This window comes from Leptopilina heterotoma, unplaced genomic scaffold (genome assembly GCF_015476425.1).
Source record: "Leptopilina heterotoma isolate Lh14 unplaced genomic scaffold, ASM1547642v1 Lhet_68, whole genome shotgun sequence".
Taxonomy (NCBI): Eukaryota; Metazoa; Arthropoda; class Insecta; order Hymenoptera; family Figitidae; genus Leptopilina; species Leptopilina heterotoma.
Window position 1 is genome coordinate 5,037,124 of NW_025111157.1, and position 16,907 is coordinate 5,054,030.

The 16,907-nt window shown below is 23.4% G+C and overlaps 3 protein-coding genes across 12 annotated transcripts in view; 2 read left to right on the forward strand and 1 right to left on the reverse strand.

Moving 5' to 3' along the window:
* The first annotated feature begins 155 nt into the window (after positions 1-155).
* Positions 156-4,630, forward strand: LOC122510344 (uncharacterized protein C18orf63-like). 2 transcript variants are annotated; one of them, XR_006302431.1, is made up of 9 exons: positions 156-249; positions 396-570; positions 879-1,035; positions 1,130-1,226; positions 1,324-1,602; positions 1,788-2,003; positions 2,183-2,656; positions 3,670-3,787; positions 4,498-4,630. XR_006302431.1 is itself a non-coding variant. In XM_043624910.1 (9 exons), exons 1-8 carry the CDS (start codon positions 244-246, stop codon positions 3,715-3,717), a joined length of 1,452 nt encoding a protein of 483 aa, XP_043480845.1. In that variant the 5' UTR covers positions 156-243; the 3' UTR covers positions 3,718-3,735; positions 4,498-4,611. The 2 variants fall into 2 exon arrangements, 1 of the variants encoding a protein (XP_043480845.1); XM_043624910.1 differs by having other exon boundaries at positions 3,670-3,735; positions 4,498-4,611.
* Positions 4,562-9,507, forward strand: LOC122510346 (RNA-binding protein with serine-rich domain 1-A-like). 5 transcript variants are annotated; one of them, XM_043624913.1, is made up of 6 exons: positions 4,562-4,715; positions 4,798-4,926; positions 5,361-5,696; positions 7,766-8,013; positions 8,176-8,443; positions 8,861-9,507. In XM_043624913.1, coding segments are annotated over exons 1-6 (1,002 nt in total). In that variant the 5' UTR covers positions 4,562-4,713; the 3' UTR covers positions 8,880-9,507. The 5 variants fall into 5 exon arrangements, with proteins under 5 accessions (XP_043480848.1, XP_043480846.1, XP_043480849.1 ...); XM_043624911.1 differs by having other exon boundaries at positions 8,176-9,315; XM_043624914.1 differs by having other exon boundaries at positions 5,373-5,696; positions 8,176-9,315.
* A 5,519-nt stretch (positions 9,508-15,026) lies between these two features.
* LOC122510347 (autism susceptibility gene 2 protein) overlaps positions 15,027-16,907 on the reverse strand; it is a 38,602-nt gene continuing 36,721 nt past the window's right edge. For all 5 annotated transcript variants that reach the window (XM_043624919.1, XM_043624917.1, XM_043624918.1 and 2 more), the window contains exon 16: positions 15,027-15,873. In XM_043624919.1, coding sequence (XP_043480854.1) covers positions 15,408-15,873 — 466 coding nt within the window. In that variant the 3' untranslated portion in view covers positions 15,027-15,407. The remainder of the gene's footprint in view (positions 15,874-16,907) is intronic.

A 16,907-nucleotide genomic window follows, 5' to 3' on the forward strand; every position in this document is an offset into this window, starting at 1 on the left:
TTGAACCGTTTTTTAAACATAACCTATAACTTTTTTGTTTACTCCGCTGGCTCCGCTGTTTTTCTTATTGTTATTCATTTTTTTACATCTTTGTTTATTGTTCTTTTTTATAGATTCATTCTCGAAGAATTTCCAGGAATTATAGCTTCGCCAATGCGAGGAACGGACAATTATATCGAAATAATTACTGAAAATGATTATTTTCAAATCAAGAAATTGCAAATTTTTCTGAAAAATGAAAACATGTTTGTGAGTATATCGGAAAATGTATTTTGTATAACGAATATGCGTATGAAATTTTTATTTTTATTTACTTTATTATATTATATTATTTAATTAATTTTATTATTTTTATTTTGTAGAAAATATTTAATTTAATTTATTGTTTTTCACAGTGTTCCGAAGCAAGATCTGTAAGTTTCGAGAATTACAAAGAATGTCTAATGTACACGATAAAATATAAAATTTCATCTTCGTGGAATAAATTCGGACAGTATCTTTGTCAAGGAAACGATTTTTTAGCTAAGAGCGAAGAAATCAATGCTGTGAAATTTGATCTTCACATAATAAGTAAGTGCGAGAATTGATCAACAAAAATTTTTAAAATTCACTTATTAAGTGCGTAATTAATTGTTATTGTTTGAATTCTATTATTATCAAATTTTTTGATCAAATTCTTTGCAACAATTCAATGATTTTCAATACATTAATTTTAAAATTGAAAATATTTGAAAGGAAAAAATATTAAAATAGTTAGAAAAAAAAAGCTAACAACAACTAATTTCAAACTGTGAACAGATTACCAGAATACAACGATTATTAATAAAGATTTTTTGTTCTTAAATTTTACTAATGTTACATCTTTTTTCTTTCTATAGAGCAGGAAATGATGTTAAAGTTTCAATCATTCACGATACAAATTTATCCTTTAAAACTTGAGGATCTTGATCTCAATTTATCGTTTCTGGAAGAATTCAAACAAAATCCTGAAGGTTTCGTTGAACTTGATCAAACGTGGTTCAACGTTTTGCCTAGGTATAAAATATTTTACAGTAAATATTATATTCTCTACTTCTTTTTTACTTATAGTAAAATAATTTCTTTTTCTATGAATTAATTTTTTTTACAGTTTATTTAAAGCGAGACTTTTGTCCGTTTCAAAGCAAATACCATCGGGGACTCCATTCAAAACTTATCAAGAACTTCGATTACACTGGAAAAATATGGTAAAGCTTTCATATAATATTAAATTTTCTATTTTTATTTAAATATGTTTGTAATTTAATTATTATGTGTAAAATAATTTTTTTTCCAAATTTTTAGCACGGATACATACTGCCAGAGAATAATGAGGGAATTTTATATTATCAAGTCCACTTCAAAACATTTCCCGATCAAGTGTTTTTATATCCAGATGTCTGTCTACACTCACAGGCTCCTAAGATAATTCATCAAAAGAGTCACGGACCCACGAGCAATAAATTCATAGAAGACTTGAAAAATAATGTCCAATCAATTTGTGGAAAAACTCTTTCTTTCGTGATAGAGGAAAAGAAGGATTTCAAATTTAGTCCAAGTCAGAATTTCTTCTCTGCTAAACAGGTATATTTATTTCGTATTTTTTTTTGTATTTGTTTCTATTTTTGAAAATTAACAACTGTAAAATTATCACTATTTAATGATTTTTTCCAATTAGTTACATATAATTGTTATATAAATGTTTTTATCAAGTTTAATTTTTAAAATTATATTTTGAATGTTTCTTATTTGTAAATCACTTTTTCCAGGTAAAAACGGAAAAAGCAAATTTGTTCGCTACTCCACTGTCATCGCTATTCAAAAAATCCGATGTTTCGAGAAGTGTTCCATTCTCATCGGTATACAAAAAATCAAATTCGAATGAATCGACAACTATTCCACTGTCGTCTGTATTCAAAAATTTAATACCCGATTCTTCGGAAGTTGAGGAACAAAAATCGATTTTGAAATTAAAACAACAGACGGTAAAGTTAATTTACAGAATTAAAAAAACAAAAATTAATTTAAAACCAATAACATTACTACAATTTTAAATGTCATTTAAATTATTCAAATTTCTATTTTAAATTTTACGTTTCATTTTAATTTTAACTCTAATTTTTCCTCAATTTTTTATAATTTACAAATTTTTTACTCATTGCAGTTAAATTTCCCCAAAAAAGTGAGCATTGCCGAAAATCCATCAACGAGCAATTTGGTGGAAAAATCGAATGATTCTTCGCAAGACACAACAACGAATGTCATGAATATTCTGAGTCCTCAATTGTCAAAAAAAATTATGACCGAATACACGCAATCGCAGCCAATCATTAGAAAATTAACTATCGATCAAAAAGGCGAAGTCGACAGTGAAGAGAAAAACGAAACTTACAACAGTATTTTGAATAATACAAATTTCAAAAATGTTAATGAGAAAAAACCTCCAAAGGAAAAGGAATTATTTAACGCTTTACTCGAGGAAAAATCAGATAATGATGTTTTCAAATTTATTGCTCCACCGCCAGCGAAAAAAAGTCGAATTTCAAAACAAAAACATTCAACAACACCAATTACGGAATCGATTTCTAAATACTTTAAAGTACAAAAGCCAATTCAACAGAGACAAGCTCAAACTCAGGTAATTTTTAGTGAATACTCTAATTATAATAATTTACTTAATTTTAAATTTTACATATAATTTTTCGCATAGATAATGAAATAATTTTCTAAATAATAATTTTTTATAATAGAAATAATTAAATCGTAGAAGTGGATTTCTATGGTTAAAGTATTATCGTTCAAAAATTTTATTTCTTGAAAATAACATTTTATTTTTAAAAATAAAAATTTTAATCAATTTAATTAATAACTAGCAAATGTTGCGCGCGATAGTTCGCGGCACGTGGCATTCAATTTATTATTATTATACAAATTACAAATTTTTTTATTTTCAAATTTCAATTTATGAAAAAAATTTTTTTTAATTAAAAAATTCACTTATTAAGTACATAATTAATTGTTATTGTTTATATTTTCAAAAATTTTAATATAATTCTTCGCAAGAATTCAATTATTTTCTAGAGAAGAATTCAATAATTTTTATAAATAGTAAAATTTTTTCCAAAAATTCAATTATTTTCAATAAAATTTTGATAAATTTCACGAAAGAATTCAATTATTATGTATAATTTCAATAAATCTCTTATTTTTTCATATTTTTAAATTTATTTTTCAATAGTAAAGTCTATGCAAAAATTGTAATTATTTAAAAAATTTATATTTGAAAATAAAAAATTTTGTTATTTGCATAACAATAATAAATTGAATTAATTAAATAATTAATAATTGAATAATTAAATAATAATTGAATTATTAAGAAACGCCATTATTTTACAACATTGAAAGAAACGTAGATTAATTAATAAAAATAATTAAATAATAGAAGTTCATGTCGACGATTAATGTTTTTTTTTCAGAAAATATTATTTCTTGAAAATAACATTTTATTGTTAAAAAATAAATTCTAATCTGTAAAAATAGAGATGAAAAAAATTAATTTGTTTTGCAAATAAATTATATTTTTCATTTAGTAAATATTTTATCATTTTTGTTTAAATTTAACAAATTTTTAACGGAAATTTTATTTTTTAGGGCAACTTGCAATTATGGAAACTTAAGAAAGAAGAAAAAAATCGTTAATTTGATACTCTGTTAATTGTTGTCGTTATTCTATAATTTATTTTGTCGTTGAATATTAATTTATTAATTAGTTAATAATTTATGATTTTAAAATCTCGTTTTAAAGTTTAAAACACTTATTAATTGTTGTCATTAATATAGAATTTATTTTATTCCTAAAAAATTAAAATTAACGATTAATTTAGTTAATTTATTAATTATGATTTAAAATTATCGTTTTAATGCTCAAAACATTGATTAATTGTTTTTATTTTTGTAGAATTTACAAATTATCTAATTTAATTTATCTAAATTTCAGTTATTTATATCAATTACCAATTTACTAATTTAGTAATTAGTTAATTATTTATAATTTTAATTTTTGTTTTAAAGTTTAAAACATTGATTAATTGTTGTTAATAATACAGAATTTATTTTATCGTTAAAAATGATAAAATTAGTTCATTTAATATTTGTAATTTTAATAATTAATAATTGTTAATATTTATTGTTAATAATGTTAATTTCATATTAATTGTGAATTTTAATTGTTAATTTCCTATTAATTGTTAACTTTAATTGTTAATTTCCTACTAATTGTTGACAATTATTCTTGTAATAATATCTAATCAAATGTAATTCATGAAATAACAATTGTTATAAAATAAAATATAAAAAAGTCATTTTATTCTTTTTTTGATCACATTTTTTTATATTATTATATTTATCACACGCAGTGTAGAGTAAAAGATTAAATTAACAATTTTTTTTCAAAATTCCCGCAATGTTTCGCGTTGTCAGCGATAAGCCGATAAGTGTACGTAAGAACAGTGACTTCCCATCCCTGGTGCGGACGCCAAAGTTCATTATGAACGGTACTTAAGAAAAAACTCTTCTGCCATTTTGTAAAACGGCCAAATTGACATAAACGTCGCGCTTTCCTTCAAGAAGTTTAATAATTTTACTAATGATTAGTAAATAATCGTTGATTGAAAGTTAATTTTAATAATCATTATCATGTAAGTATTGAATAATACAATTATCAGACAATTAATATCATGAATTTCCATTTGTTTGACGTTATGTTTAATGCGTTAACAGGGCTCGCAGCCGCAAAGATAGTGCGGGCAAAAGCGATTCCGAAATTACGGAGAAGGAAAACAAACGAGAACGAGGCAAAGATAAAGAACGAAAGAAACGTGCTGCATCAAGTTCTAGTAGCAATACGAGGTGAGAAATATTTTAATTAATTTTGATATATTTTTTTGCGAGAGAGAAAAAATCTCCTCATACTTATGCGGCTTTAATGTCTCTCGGAAATTGATCAAAATTTTATTTCTCCTTATACTGCTGATTATTCACAGTGTTCACAATCTGCCGATAGACATTATTTATTCAAATTCTCACCTTATCTTAAAGAATCATTACATTGAATTTTTTTCTCTATTTAAAAAATTAGTTTCCAAATTTTCTTTTAGATAAACAAAACATAACCTAAAAATGCAAACTTTCTTATTTAAAATTTTTATTTGCAACGAAATAAATTAATTAATTTCTAAAAGAATAAATTAATTTAAGTAAAAATAAATGTAAAACAAAAAAATTGTTCGAAATGAAATTTTTCTCTTAAGAGGTGAAAATTCGTCTGAAATCTAAATTTTTAGTAGTTCTGACAGTAGTTCAGGGAGTTCGAGCTCGAGCAGTGGAAGCAGTTCCCGGTCGAGTTCGTCGTCAAGTTCGAGTTCATCGAGTTCGGGAAGTTCTTCAGGAAGTTCACGGGAGAGGACTCGCAAACGTAGCCGCAGCAAAAGTGCGGATGCATCGAGAAGACATGAGAACAAAGAGAAGGATAAGGATAAGGAACGTGAAAGAGAGAGGGAGAGAGAGCGCGAACGTGAACGTGAACGAGAGCGTGAACGCGAAAGAGAACGCGAGAGGGAGAAGGATAAGAAGAAGAGTAATTCAGTTCCTGAGAAACCAAAACCAAAGCCCCGATCAAGGTATAATTTTTTCCAAATCTCAAATTCAAATCAAATTATGTATTTATCAAAATTTTAAATTAACTTCTTTATCGATTTTAAATCAATTTCTTTATCGAATTATTTATCAACTTTAAACTAAAATATTTATCAATTTTAAATCAATTTTATTATTGACATTAAATCAAATTATTTATCAACTTTAAACTAAATTATTTATCAATTTTAAATCAGTTTCTTTATCGAATTTAAATCAAATTATTTATTAACTTTAAACTAAATTATTTATCTATTTTAAATCAATTTTTTTATTGATTTTAAATCAAATTATTTATTTGATTTTAGACCAAATTATTTATTTGATTTTAAATCAAATTATTTATCTGTTTTTAAATTATTATTTATCAATTTCTTTATCGATTTTGAATCAAATTATTTATCAATTAGCATAATTATTTTCCAAATTTTTTTAGAATTCTTCAAAAAGCACAATAATGTTAATAATTTTCTGCATTTAATTAAATTTTGTTTCATAAATATTTGAAGACTTATTGTTATTTATCTGTCTAAGAGTAATTAGAATTTCAAAATACTTTCAATGTTAAAACTTTTTGAAAATTAATTATTTCTAAAAATTAAAAAAAAAATTAAAAATTAAAATTAAAACTGTAATTCTTCCAATTCTTTAAATATTTTCTAAAATTTTAATTGAAATTCATATTCAAATTAATTTTAATCAAAAATTTTTTCGAGAATTAAATTATTTAAATACATTATTGTGTTAAAAAATTTGACGAAATTCTCATCAAAATGCCAATTATCTTTATAAATAAAAAAATTCTTCACTGAAATTCAATTATTTTCAAAAATTCTATAAAAATTATTGTCAAAATTTCAATCATTTTCAAAAACTTTCCTCAATTCAATGAAACCAATATCTACTATTTTAATAGAATTCTCAAAAGAATTTAATCTATTTAAAACCTTATTTAAATATAATTCTACGCAAACATTTAACTATTTTCATAAATAATATTTATAAATAATACAATTCTTTGCAAGAATTTAATTATTTTAGAAAAATGTAATAAAATTCTTTGAAAGAATTCAACTATTTTCATAATTATTAAAATTTTATTATTTTCAATTTCAATACAATTTGAATAAAATCTCTCAAAGAATTAAATTATTTTTTAAAAATTTTTATAAAATTCTTTGAAAGAATTTAATTATTTTCAAAAATTTCAATAAATTTCTTCGAATTATTTGATTTTCATAAATTTTAATAAAATTATTCAAATGAATTTAATTATTTTTAATACAATTTAAATAAAATTTCTCAAAAAATGCAATTATTTTTGACAATTTTATTATAATTCGTCGAAAGAATTCAATTATTTAGAAATTTGTTAATAAAATTCTTTTTGAGAATTCAATTTTAAGAAACATTCAATTATTTAAAACAAATTATTTATTTTTGTATTTAAATAATTAAATTCTCATTAAATTTTCTAATAAAAATTGATATCAAAATTAATTTCAATTTAAAAATTAAAATTTTAGATAATAATTGAATATTAAAAGCATTGTAGCGTGAATTTTAGAAATAATTGAATTTTTCATACTTTTAACTATACCTAATAATTCTGTAGAATTAATTTTTTTGAAAAAGTTTAATTGAATTTTTTAAAATTATTTCAAAGTTTTATTTTCTAATATACAATTGAAAAATTTCCGAGTAATCGATAAAATTTTGTAAAATTGAATTATAAACAAATCGATTTGAAAATTCTCAAAGAACTTTTTAAAAAATTATTAAAAATAATTGATTTAAAGAAGAATTTTAGTTAAAAATTTTGGAAAATAATAATTAAATTGAAATTATGAACATCAGAATATTCTTTAGGGTCAAAATTTTGTCTGGAAATCAGGGAAAAATTAAATTAAATTTTTGTGGCAACCCTGGAATAATTTCAAATCAGTTTTTTTAATCGATTTTATATCAATTTCTTTATCAAATTGTTTGAATTAATTTTGTTAGGAATTAGAAATTTCTTTTTCTTATCGTTTTTTTCTAAAAATTGTTGTAGATCTCCAAGTCCTCGGAGGAAACGCAGAGAAAGATCTCCAATTCCAAGGCCAACGAAGATACACATTGGCCACTTAACTCGAAACGTCACCAAGGAACACATTATGGAAATATTTTCGACCTACGGAAATATTAAATTAGTCGATTTTGGAGTTGATAAATTTCATCCAAATCATGGACGAGGTTTTGCTTATGTCGAATTTGAAACAGCAGACGAGGCTGAAAATGCTATGAAACACATGGACGGAGGTGAAATATTTTCTTTTCTTTTCTGAATTGTGCAATGTTTTATCAAATCATAATTTTTTTCCATCTTAAGAAATTAATCAAATTTGTACGATTTTCTTTTCTATTTTTTTTTCTTTTTTTCTGAGATGATTTTTGAAATAAATGTAAAATTATTTTTCACAGGACAAATTGATGGTCAGGAGATAACTGCCGCTCCTGTATTATTGCCAAAGCCAAGACCACAATTAATGCGTCGAATGTCACCGATGATGGGAAGAAGGCCACCGCCAAGATGGATGGGAGGCGGTGGAAGGAATTCACCACCACGCTATCGACGTCGTTCACCGCCAATGAATCGTCGACGCAGTCCACGACCTCCACGACGTAGGCCCCGATCACGTTCACGTAGTCCTCAGAATAATCCTCGACATCGTCATCGCCGATATACCAGGTCAAGTTCAAGTAGTTCCCGATAATGATATATAATTATTATTATTATTATTATTATTAATTTCTTTTCTGAAACAATTATATCCAAAAACCCTCACTCAATTGTTGATGATCCTATTTGGATGAAGCTTAAATCAGAATGAGTGTAAAATGAGAGAAAGTTGAGAGAGAAAGAGAGAGAAAGAGAAAAAGAGAACAGAAAACAATTTTTTTTTAAATCGTATCAATTTTTTTTTCATTGATACAAAAGATACATTTATTACTTATATAATTGAATTGTTTTCAAGTATCAATGATACTCGTGAACATTTTTTTTTTTGTCATGTATTGCAATTTCCAATTTATACTTTTGATTGTCTTTATTTTCTTAGCTGATTATCAAGTAAAATGAAAAAAAGAAGAAAAATTATTATTCCAGGTTGGACGAGTATGTATGATGATTGTCTTGCAGTTTTTTATACATATGCTCGTTTATATACATAAATATTAACTTGGTAAAAAGCTCGAGGGATCGAGTGAGTGATTGCTTAAAACTCGAAAAAAAAATCAAGAAAACGAAGTGATTTGACTTTTTCGTCGTCTGCGTATTGTGAAAGAAAAAAAAATAGAATGTTTTTGGATTTATTAGGAAGTGTGTGTTGTTTTTTTTTAAACAAGTGGAATATTTGACAAACTAGAAAATATTTCATTAAAAAGGAATATACGTGAAATAAAGTCATAATAATGATAAAAAAAATAATATCTCTGACTCCAAAAAAAACTCATCAGTTTTCGAATTTTTTTACGGACAAAAAGCTAAGTTTCTTAGTATAAAGATGTATGGAAACTGTGAAAATTGTATAAAAAGCAATTAAAAAAAAAAATGTACATCAACTATTTTCTTGAATTATTCAGAAAATTAGATTTGATAATAATATACATATATTATCATTAATTATATATCGAGATAAAATATGTCTTAATTACAATTCAAAAGTATAATTTTAATTTTTATCAGAAAAGAATTCGAAACTATTTTCGAATGTCTTTTTTTAAATTTAGTGATTAAATTATCATGCACGATAATTAAATGATCTGTTAATTACTCATATCCCTAATAATTATTTAATTAGTAATTAATAAATTAATAGATAATTTAAAAATCTTTCAAAACAATTCAATTACTTTTATAAATAATAAACTTCTTCGCAAGAATTAAATCGTTTTTATAAATAATAAAATTCTTCTCGGGAATTCAATTATTTTCAATACAATATTAATAAAATTGAATAATAAAATTTTTAATTACAATTATTAACGGATATGATTATTTTCTAAATTTTCAATTATAAAATTATTAAAAAAGATACATTATTTTCAAAAATTTTTAGAGAAATTCTTCTAAAAAATTTAATTATTTACAGAAACTCTAATAAAATTTAATAGTAAATTTATAAATTACAATTATTAACAAAATCGAATATATTAAAAAAATTGAAGCAATTTTTGGAAAGAATTAATTTATTTTCAATGTTTTATGGAAATTTCTTGAATGAATTGAATAAAGTTCTTCTCAGAATTTTACTATTTTCTAAAAATTGTAATAAAATTCTATAATTAATATTAAATTTCAATTATTAACAAACACGATTATTTGAAAAACTTGAAAGAAATTCTTTAAAAAAATTCAATTACTTTCAAATTTTTTGATAAAATTCTTTCCATGATTTCAATGATTTTCAAAACATTAATTTTAAAATTGAAAAAGGTTGAAAAAATTTTTAAATTGACAAAAACGATTATCAATAATATAATTTTTTTAATTATTTCTCTTGTAAAATTTTTAGAAAGGGAAAAAGAATGGATGAAAAGTATAATGAAAACAATTAAATATACTTTGATAGAAACTATGATTATTAGACCCTTTTACAAAGAATCGATTTTAGAAAAAACCTATTCACACAAAACTTCCTTTATACTCGCGATATCTACAAAAACAGAACCATTGCATTTGCATTGCAATAATTTTGCATCGATGAAAAATATCTACAATTTTCAAGGCGTGTATAATTATATAATAATTACAATTTGTTTTACGGTGACTTTACAGTGTAAAAACAAATTATTACGGTAGGTGGAAAAAAACCAACCAATGGATCAAATAAAAAAAAATTATCCGGTTTAAAAAAAATAATACAATTCTGGCTCCATGGCACGCAAAAGACATTTTCCCTCCGAAGAAAATTAATTAATTCATTTAATTTTAATAACATTAATTGACTTTTAATATAGATTTTCAGTAAATTTCATTAATTTTCAAATTAAATTTAAAGTGCATTATTAATAATTGATAACAATTATCGAATTTGTATTTGTGTTTTAATTTTATAACAATTTATAATAAAATCGCTTGATTTCAGAGAATTAAATGAATTAATTAATTACAATAATGATTGACTTCGTGGTAACAAAAAACGCGTACGGCTGTCAAACAATTTTGCAGACGAGAAAATAATCGAAGTCTCGGTTCCATTTAAAGGAGCAGCAAAATTAGGAGATTTTAATTAAGGAATGATAAAAATCGAAATAAGAGAATTCGTGCAAGAAGTACCCGACGACACATATTTTTTTTTTCTTTTTAAAAAGACTTTTGTCACAAACACCCTTTGGCACAAACAAACTTACTTGCGACGCTTACGAAGGAATTGCATTTGTTTTTCTTATTGCCTTTTATAATCGAGGAATTAAGAAATTTTTATCTAACCAAACAAGTTTTCCTCATTTTTTTTCTTTTGAGCAATATAAAGCTTCCAATTTCACTTTTTTTTCTTGCAAAATAAAAAGTTTTCACAAGAACTCATTTGTGGGAAAAAAATTTTTCGCTAAATTTAATAACACAGCATTTTTATCAAAAATAATAAAAAAAAGTAATGAAATAAATTAGTTATCAAGTTTATCTGAATTAACTTATTGTTTAAAATCAGTACAATTTAAAGAAGAAAAAGTCCAAATCAACTTTAAAGGAAAAATATAATTTAAAGTTGAAAAAATAATTTTTTCTAATCAATATTTACAAAAAACGGATATAAAATTATTTGAAAATTAATTCAATTTATTGTTGTGACTTTCAGTTAAAAATTTGAGAGCCAACTTTAAGATTAAAATAAATTAAAAGAATTTATTTCCTCATTTATTAAAATGTTTTTTAAAATCTGTTTCTTTTTCCACAATTGTCATAATTTCTTTTACATTTTTTGAAATTTTTGACAATGTGAGAAAAAAAATAATTTTAAAATGTGGAAGCTTCGCAATAGCAATTCGCACATAATTAAAAACAAAAAAATTCTTAAAGTATTATTCAAAATTAAGATCCTCGCCTCTTAATTGCATTTTTTTCGAAAAAAAAAATTGGCTACGTCTCCATAAACAAGGATTCTAATGACGAAAAAGTCAATTTCTTTTTTTTAAATTTTCTATATATCATTTACTATGTATATCACAGGAAAGTACTGAGTGCCTTTTTTTCATCTTTTTTTAACTAATAATTCTCTTTCTCGTTTTTAGTCTCCAGCATCGAAAGAAAATTGCAATTTTTTTTACTCAATTTAAATAACAAGCGTACAGTCGCCGGAGGTACTTGCTCGCTTCTTTCGTGTCGTCTAAAAACTTACATTTTTTTGTCCTACCCGATAAAAATGAAAATTTACACAATATTTTTTTTTCTTTATATTACAATTGATCAAATCAGTGAAAACGCTTCTTCGCCAGTGATTTCATGCGCGTGTTTAACAGAGATTCGATTTCATTTCGGTTAATACGTCACAAATAAATAAATAATTAAATAATTTCTCGTTTCAGTAAACGCTAGAGATCCGTTTAGTTTTCATTTTTTTTTTTTGTTTTGTTTTAACTAGCTTACTTGCATTTTTTTTTCTTCTTTTACATTATGTAGCATCGACTCGCAATCTACAATAATTATAATATTACACACGATATTTAGCTGTACGCGTAGTATCATTGTTTAGAATAATAATAATAATAATAATAATAATAATGTTTATATATATATTTATATATTTATATATAGCTATAGACAGACAGTCAAATTCCTCGATACTGTGTTTCGAGTTACGTTACTCCGTTATAGTAACAAATCGTTTCTTCTCTCTTCATTTAATATCTATAAATATCGCATATATAATCTATTTACAATTTCTTTGAAATAACGCTATTATACCAAAATATCGGCGATTTCGCGACGGGAGACACTTGAGGTTTGTCGAAAAATTTCTATTGTAATCGAAAATTTACAAGATGAAAATGAAAATTTAACCGGTTAACTTTTCTAAAATTTCATAAATTTTTTAAATGGAAATAATTTAGTGGAAATTTAAAATTTTAACTAACGTCTCCCCTGAAATGTAATTTAAAAAAGCGAAATAAAATTCGCTAATAAAATAAATTTTTCTCGATTATTTACATTACTCGAGGAGAATTAATTTTCGAATTAAAAAAAAATCGAAAATTAAAATATTTGTATCTAAAGTTCAAAAATTGTACAAAATTAAAAAAAAATCCCCGAGGTAAAATACAAGAATTTCAATTTACTGAATTAGTTAAATATTAACTAAAATTGATTTAATTATTAATTATTAATTGTCAATCAATAATTTTAAATTGTAAAAAAATTGGTCCAATTATTAATTGAGAATTAATAATCTAAAATCTTACTTGTAAGTACAAGTACAAAATAAAAAAAAATGCATAACAAAAAGATGAAAATTAAATTTGTTCTAACTATAAAAATCCCCTCGTGGAGAATTCGAATAAAAATGTTCTTTCAGAAATTATAAACAATTTCTCAAATTCGAATTAAGAGAAAAAAAAAGTTAAAATTGCAACGAGCATTCAATCATTCTGAATAATAATTCATATTTTCTTAACTATAAAATCGTGCTATTTTAAATTTCAAGAAAAAAGAAGAGTGAAGTCAAAATTTGTTTTAAAATTTGCCATTTCAGGGTGTCTGCTATTTTCGTTCAACAAAATTTCCGGCTTTTTCCTAATTTTTCCCGGTTTTTTTTTCATTAAATTTTAATTTATTTGATTTCAAACATAAATAAAATATCTAAAAATGGCTTCGAAAATTTTTACTAGAGTTTTTATGAATAATTAAATTCTTTTGACAAAGTTCTTTAAATTTTTTGAAAATAATGTTTTTTTTAATAATTTTAATTGAAAATTTGGAAAATAATTGAATTAAACAAAGAATTTTTTCAATTTTTTAAAATAATCTTGCCTATTTATAATTATAATTGAAAATTTTAGTTACGATTTTTCGAAAGACTAATTTTTTTCACAATTTCTAAATTAAACTGTTCAAAACTTGAATAATTTTTGTTAAATAAATATTGAAAATTAATAACTTAATAATTTTTTAAAACAAATATTTAAATATTATTAGTTTCACAACATATTAAATGTCCAAAGACTTGAATTTAAAAATCTATTGAAATTCAATTATTTCTAAAAATTCTTTCTATAATGATTTTAATATTCAATTATTATCTAAAATTTTATCTGAAATTCATTTTTAAATCAATTCTTTTCGGAGAGTTTTAAGGTAATTTAATTATTTAAATACAAAAATAAATAATTTAATGCGCAATCGATTATTTCTGAAAGTTGAATTCTTATAAAGAATTTAATTAGACATTTTAGAAATAATTGAATTTTTTCGAAAAGTTTTAATACAAATTTTTAAGAATAATTATGTTTTTGGAGGAATTTGTTTCAAATCGTATATTAAAAATAATTTAAGTCTTACGAAGAATTATATTATTTTTGATAATATAATTGAATTCATGTGAAGAATTTAATTAAATAAGTAATAAAAAATTTAATTTGATCAAGAAATAAATGAATATCATTTATTTGAAGATTCAGAAATTTAAAATTATAAAAATTTAAGAGAAGTCCAATATAATTATATTTATTTAGAAGGAAAAATTGATATAAAACTTTAAGAGGAACTTTATAAAATAAAATTATAATTACGGCGATTAACTTGCCTTGATTATTTTAGAAAAATTTAAATAAAATTCTTTAAAAGAATTCAATTATTTTTAATAGAATGTAAAGAAATGTCAATTACTTCAAAAATTTTCAATTATCTGTTTAAAAAAATTCAATTATCTTGAAACAATACAATTGAAAAATTTCAAAAATCTTATTTTTCAGAATTTTCAAAAAAACTTTGCGAAAATTCAATTTTATTAAAAAAGTTAAAGTATCTTTCTTTAAATTAACTAATAAAAATTTTAATTATCAATCTTCGCACTAAAAAACATGAATACGTGTCTCTTTATAAAATTCAATTATATATCAATTATTAAATTAAAATATTTTGAAATTTCGATTTGTTCAAAAGTTCTTAATGAAATTCTTTAACAAATTTAATTATTTTCAGTTGAATTTCACAAAATTTCTATTAATTCGATAATTTTTTAAAAAATTTATTTACATACTGTATTTGAATCAGTGACCGATTTTTTACAATCAAATTAATTATCTTTAATCTAATTCAAATTTCGAGAACAGTATAAATATCTATAAAAATTGAAATAAAAAGCGATTTTTTAAAAACAAATTAAGTTAATAAAACTTTTTTTAATTTGGTTGAAAAAATTCCTGGTTTGGCAAAAAATTCCTGGCTAATTTCCGGTTATTTCCCGGTTAGTAGACACCCTGCATTTGAGTGAAAAATTGACTAGAAAATATCGTGAAAGTAATTAAATACTTTTCTGGTCGTAAATCTTCTTTTTAAACTATAAAATAAATTCATGAATAGAGAAAAAGAAATTTCCACTTAAAAATCCACTATAAAATTTTGTTGGAAAAATTATTTTCGATAATCGTTCAAGTGTCTTAACAACGTGAGAAGAATCGCGCTCTTAAGACGACGGGAAAGTTACGGGGACGATGTATCATCGAGACTGGGAATTGTCCTCCTTCTTGTGAATATCCGCTGGATGCATAAGCGAGGGTTCGAGTTGTCTGCCAAGAACGCCGGGGACTCCGGGTCCGGGTCCAGCTCTATGATGCATATGAAGATTGCTCAATGGTCCGGGATTTGGATCCTTGACACGCATTGCGTTCACCGGTGGCGGCGGATAGGCCGCGTACAATTTCGCTCGTTCCTCCTCTTCGGCGCGGAATGCCGCCATCATTGGATTGTAGCGAAGCTGCTGCAGAGGATCGTATCTATAGGGATCGCGGAACGGATCACCTGGCCACGGTCCACCTGGTTGAGAGGCTGGACCTGATGGTGGCGGGAACGGTTGCATTGGATGACCGCCAAGTGATTGTAACATGCTTCGCGACATTGTGTGCGGCGCTGGAACACTGTGCGGATGCCTCGCGAGATAAGGGTGCGGATGAGAATGATGATATCTGGAATTGGAAAATAAATATTTAGTATATTGTGTGAAATCAGGAGAAAACTATTTTATGAGATTTTGCAATTAAATGCATAATAGAAATACGTAGTTAAAAAATAAAAAATTATAATATATGAAGTGTAAATACTCTTTTTTTTAAAGCCACTTATAAAGTAGTTTTTTTATTAAAAAATTATTATTACAGGGATCACAGTACCTTTTCTAATTTATAAAATTTTGCGTAAATAAGTGAATTTTTATTTAATTTTAGAATCTGACATTTTATTGTTAATAAACTTTTGTAATTTTAGTAACATTTATAATTTTTAATATACTGTTAATTCATTTCTTGCATACAATTTTATTAAAACTTTTGGTAATAATTGAATTCTTACGAAGAATTTTATTCAAATTATTGAAAATAATATTCAATTCTATCGAAGAATTTTAATGAAATTTGGAAAAATAAATCAATTCTTTCAAAGAATTTTATTAAAATTTTTAAAAATAATTATATTCCATTGAGAAGCTTAATTCAAATTGTATTGGAAATAATTGGATTTTTCGGGGAATTTTAATAAAATTTACAAAAATAATTGAATTATTTTAGAAAATATATACAAATTGTATTAAAAATAATTGAATTTATTCGAAGAATTTAACTAAAATTTAAAAGAAATTTTAATTGTTTGAGAAATTTTATTCAAATTGTATTGAAAATAAAAAAATGTAAATATTCATGAAAATCAAATCATTCCAAGAAATTTATTGAAATTTTTTTAATATAATTAAATTCTTTCGAAGAATTTTATAAAAAATTTTTTAAAATAATTGAATTCTTTATTCAAATTGTATTAAGATTGAAAATAATAAAATTTTAATTATTATAAAAATAATTTAATTGTTTTAAAGTATTTTATTACATTCTTTTAAAATAATTGAATTCTTTCTAAGAATTTTATTAAAATTTATGAAAATAATTCAATTCTTTTTAAAAGAAATTTAAATTTAAAAAAAATAATTAGATTTCGTGGAGAAATTTAATTA

What these genes read in the sequence shown, in the direction of transcription:
- LOC122510344 (XM_043624910.1), top strand. An exon ending in TGGTTCAACGTTTTGCCTAG is followed by an intron (nt 1,036 to 1,129) that starts GTATAAAATATT and finishes TTTTTTTTACAG; the next exon opens with TTTATTTAAAGCGAGACTTT. An exon ending in AGAGACAAGCTCAAACTCAG is followed by an intron (nt 2,657 to 3,669) that starts GTAATTTTTAGT and finishes TTTATTTTTTAG; the next exon opens with GGCAACTTGCAATTATGGAA.
- LOC122510346 (XM_043624911.1), top strand. An exon ending in AGTTCTAGTAGCAATACGAG is followed by an intron (nt 4,927 to 5,360) that starts GTGAGAAATATT and finishes CTAAATTTTTAG; the next exon opens with TAGTTCTGACAGTAGTTCAG. An exon ending in TATGAAACACATGGACGGAG is followed by an intron (nt 8,014 to 8,175) that starts GTGAAATATTTT and finishes TATTTTTCACAG; the next exon opens with GACAAATTGATGGTCAGGAG.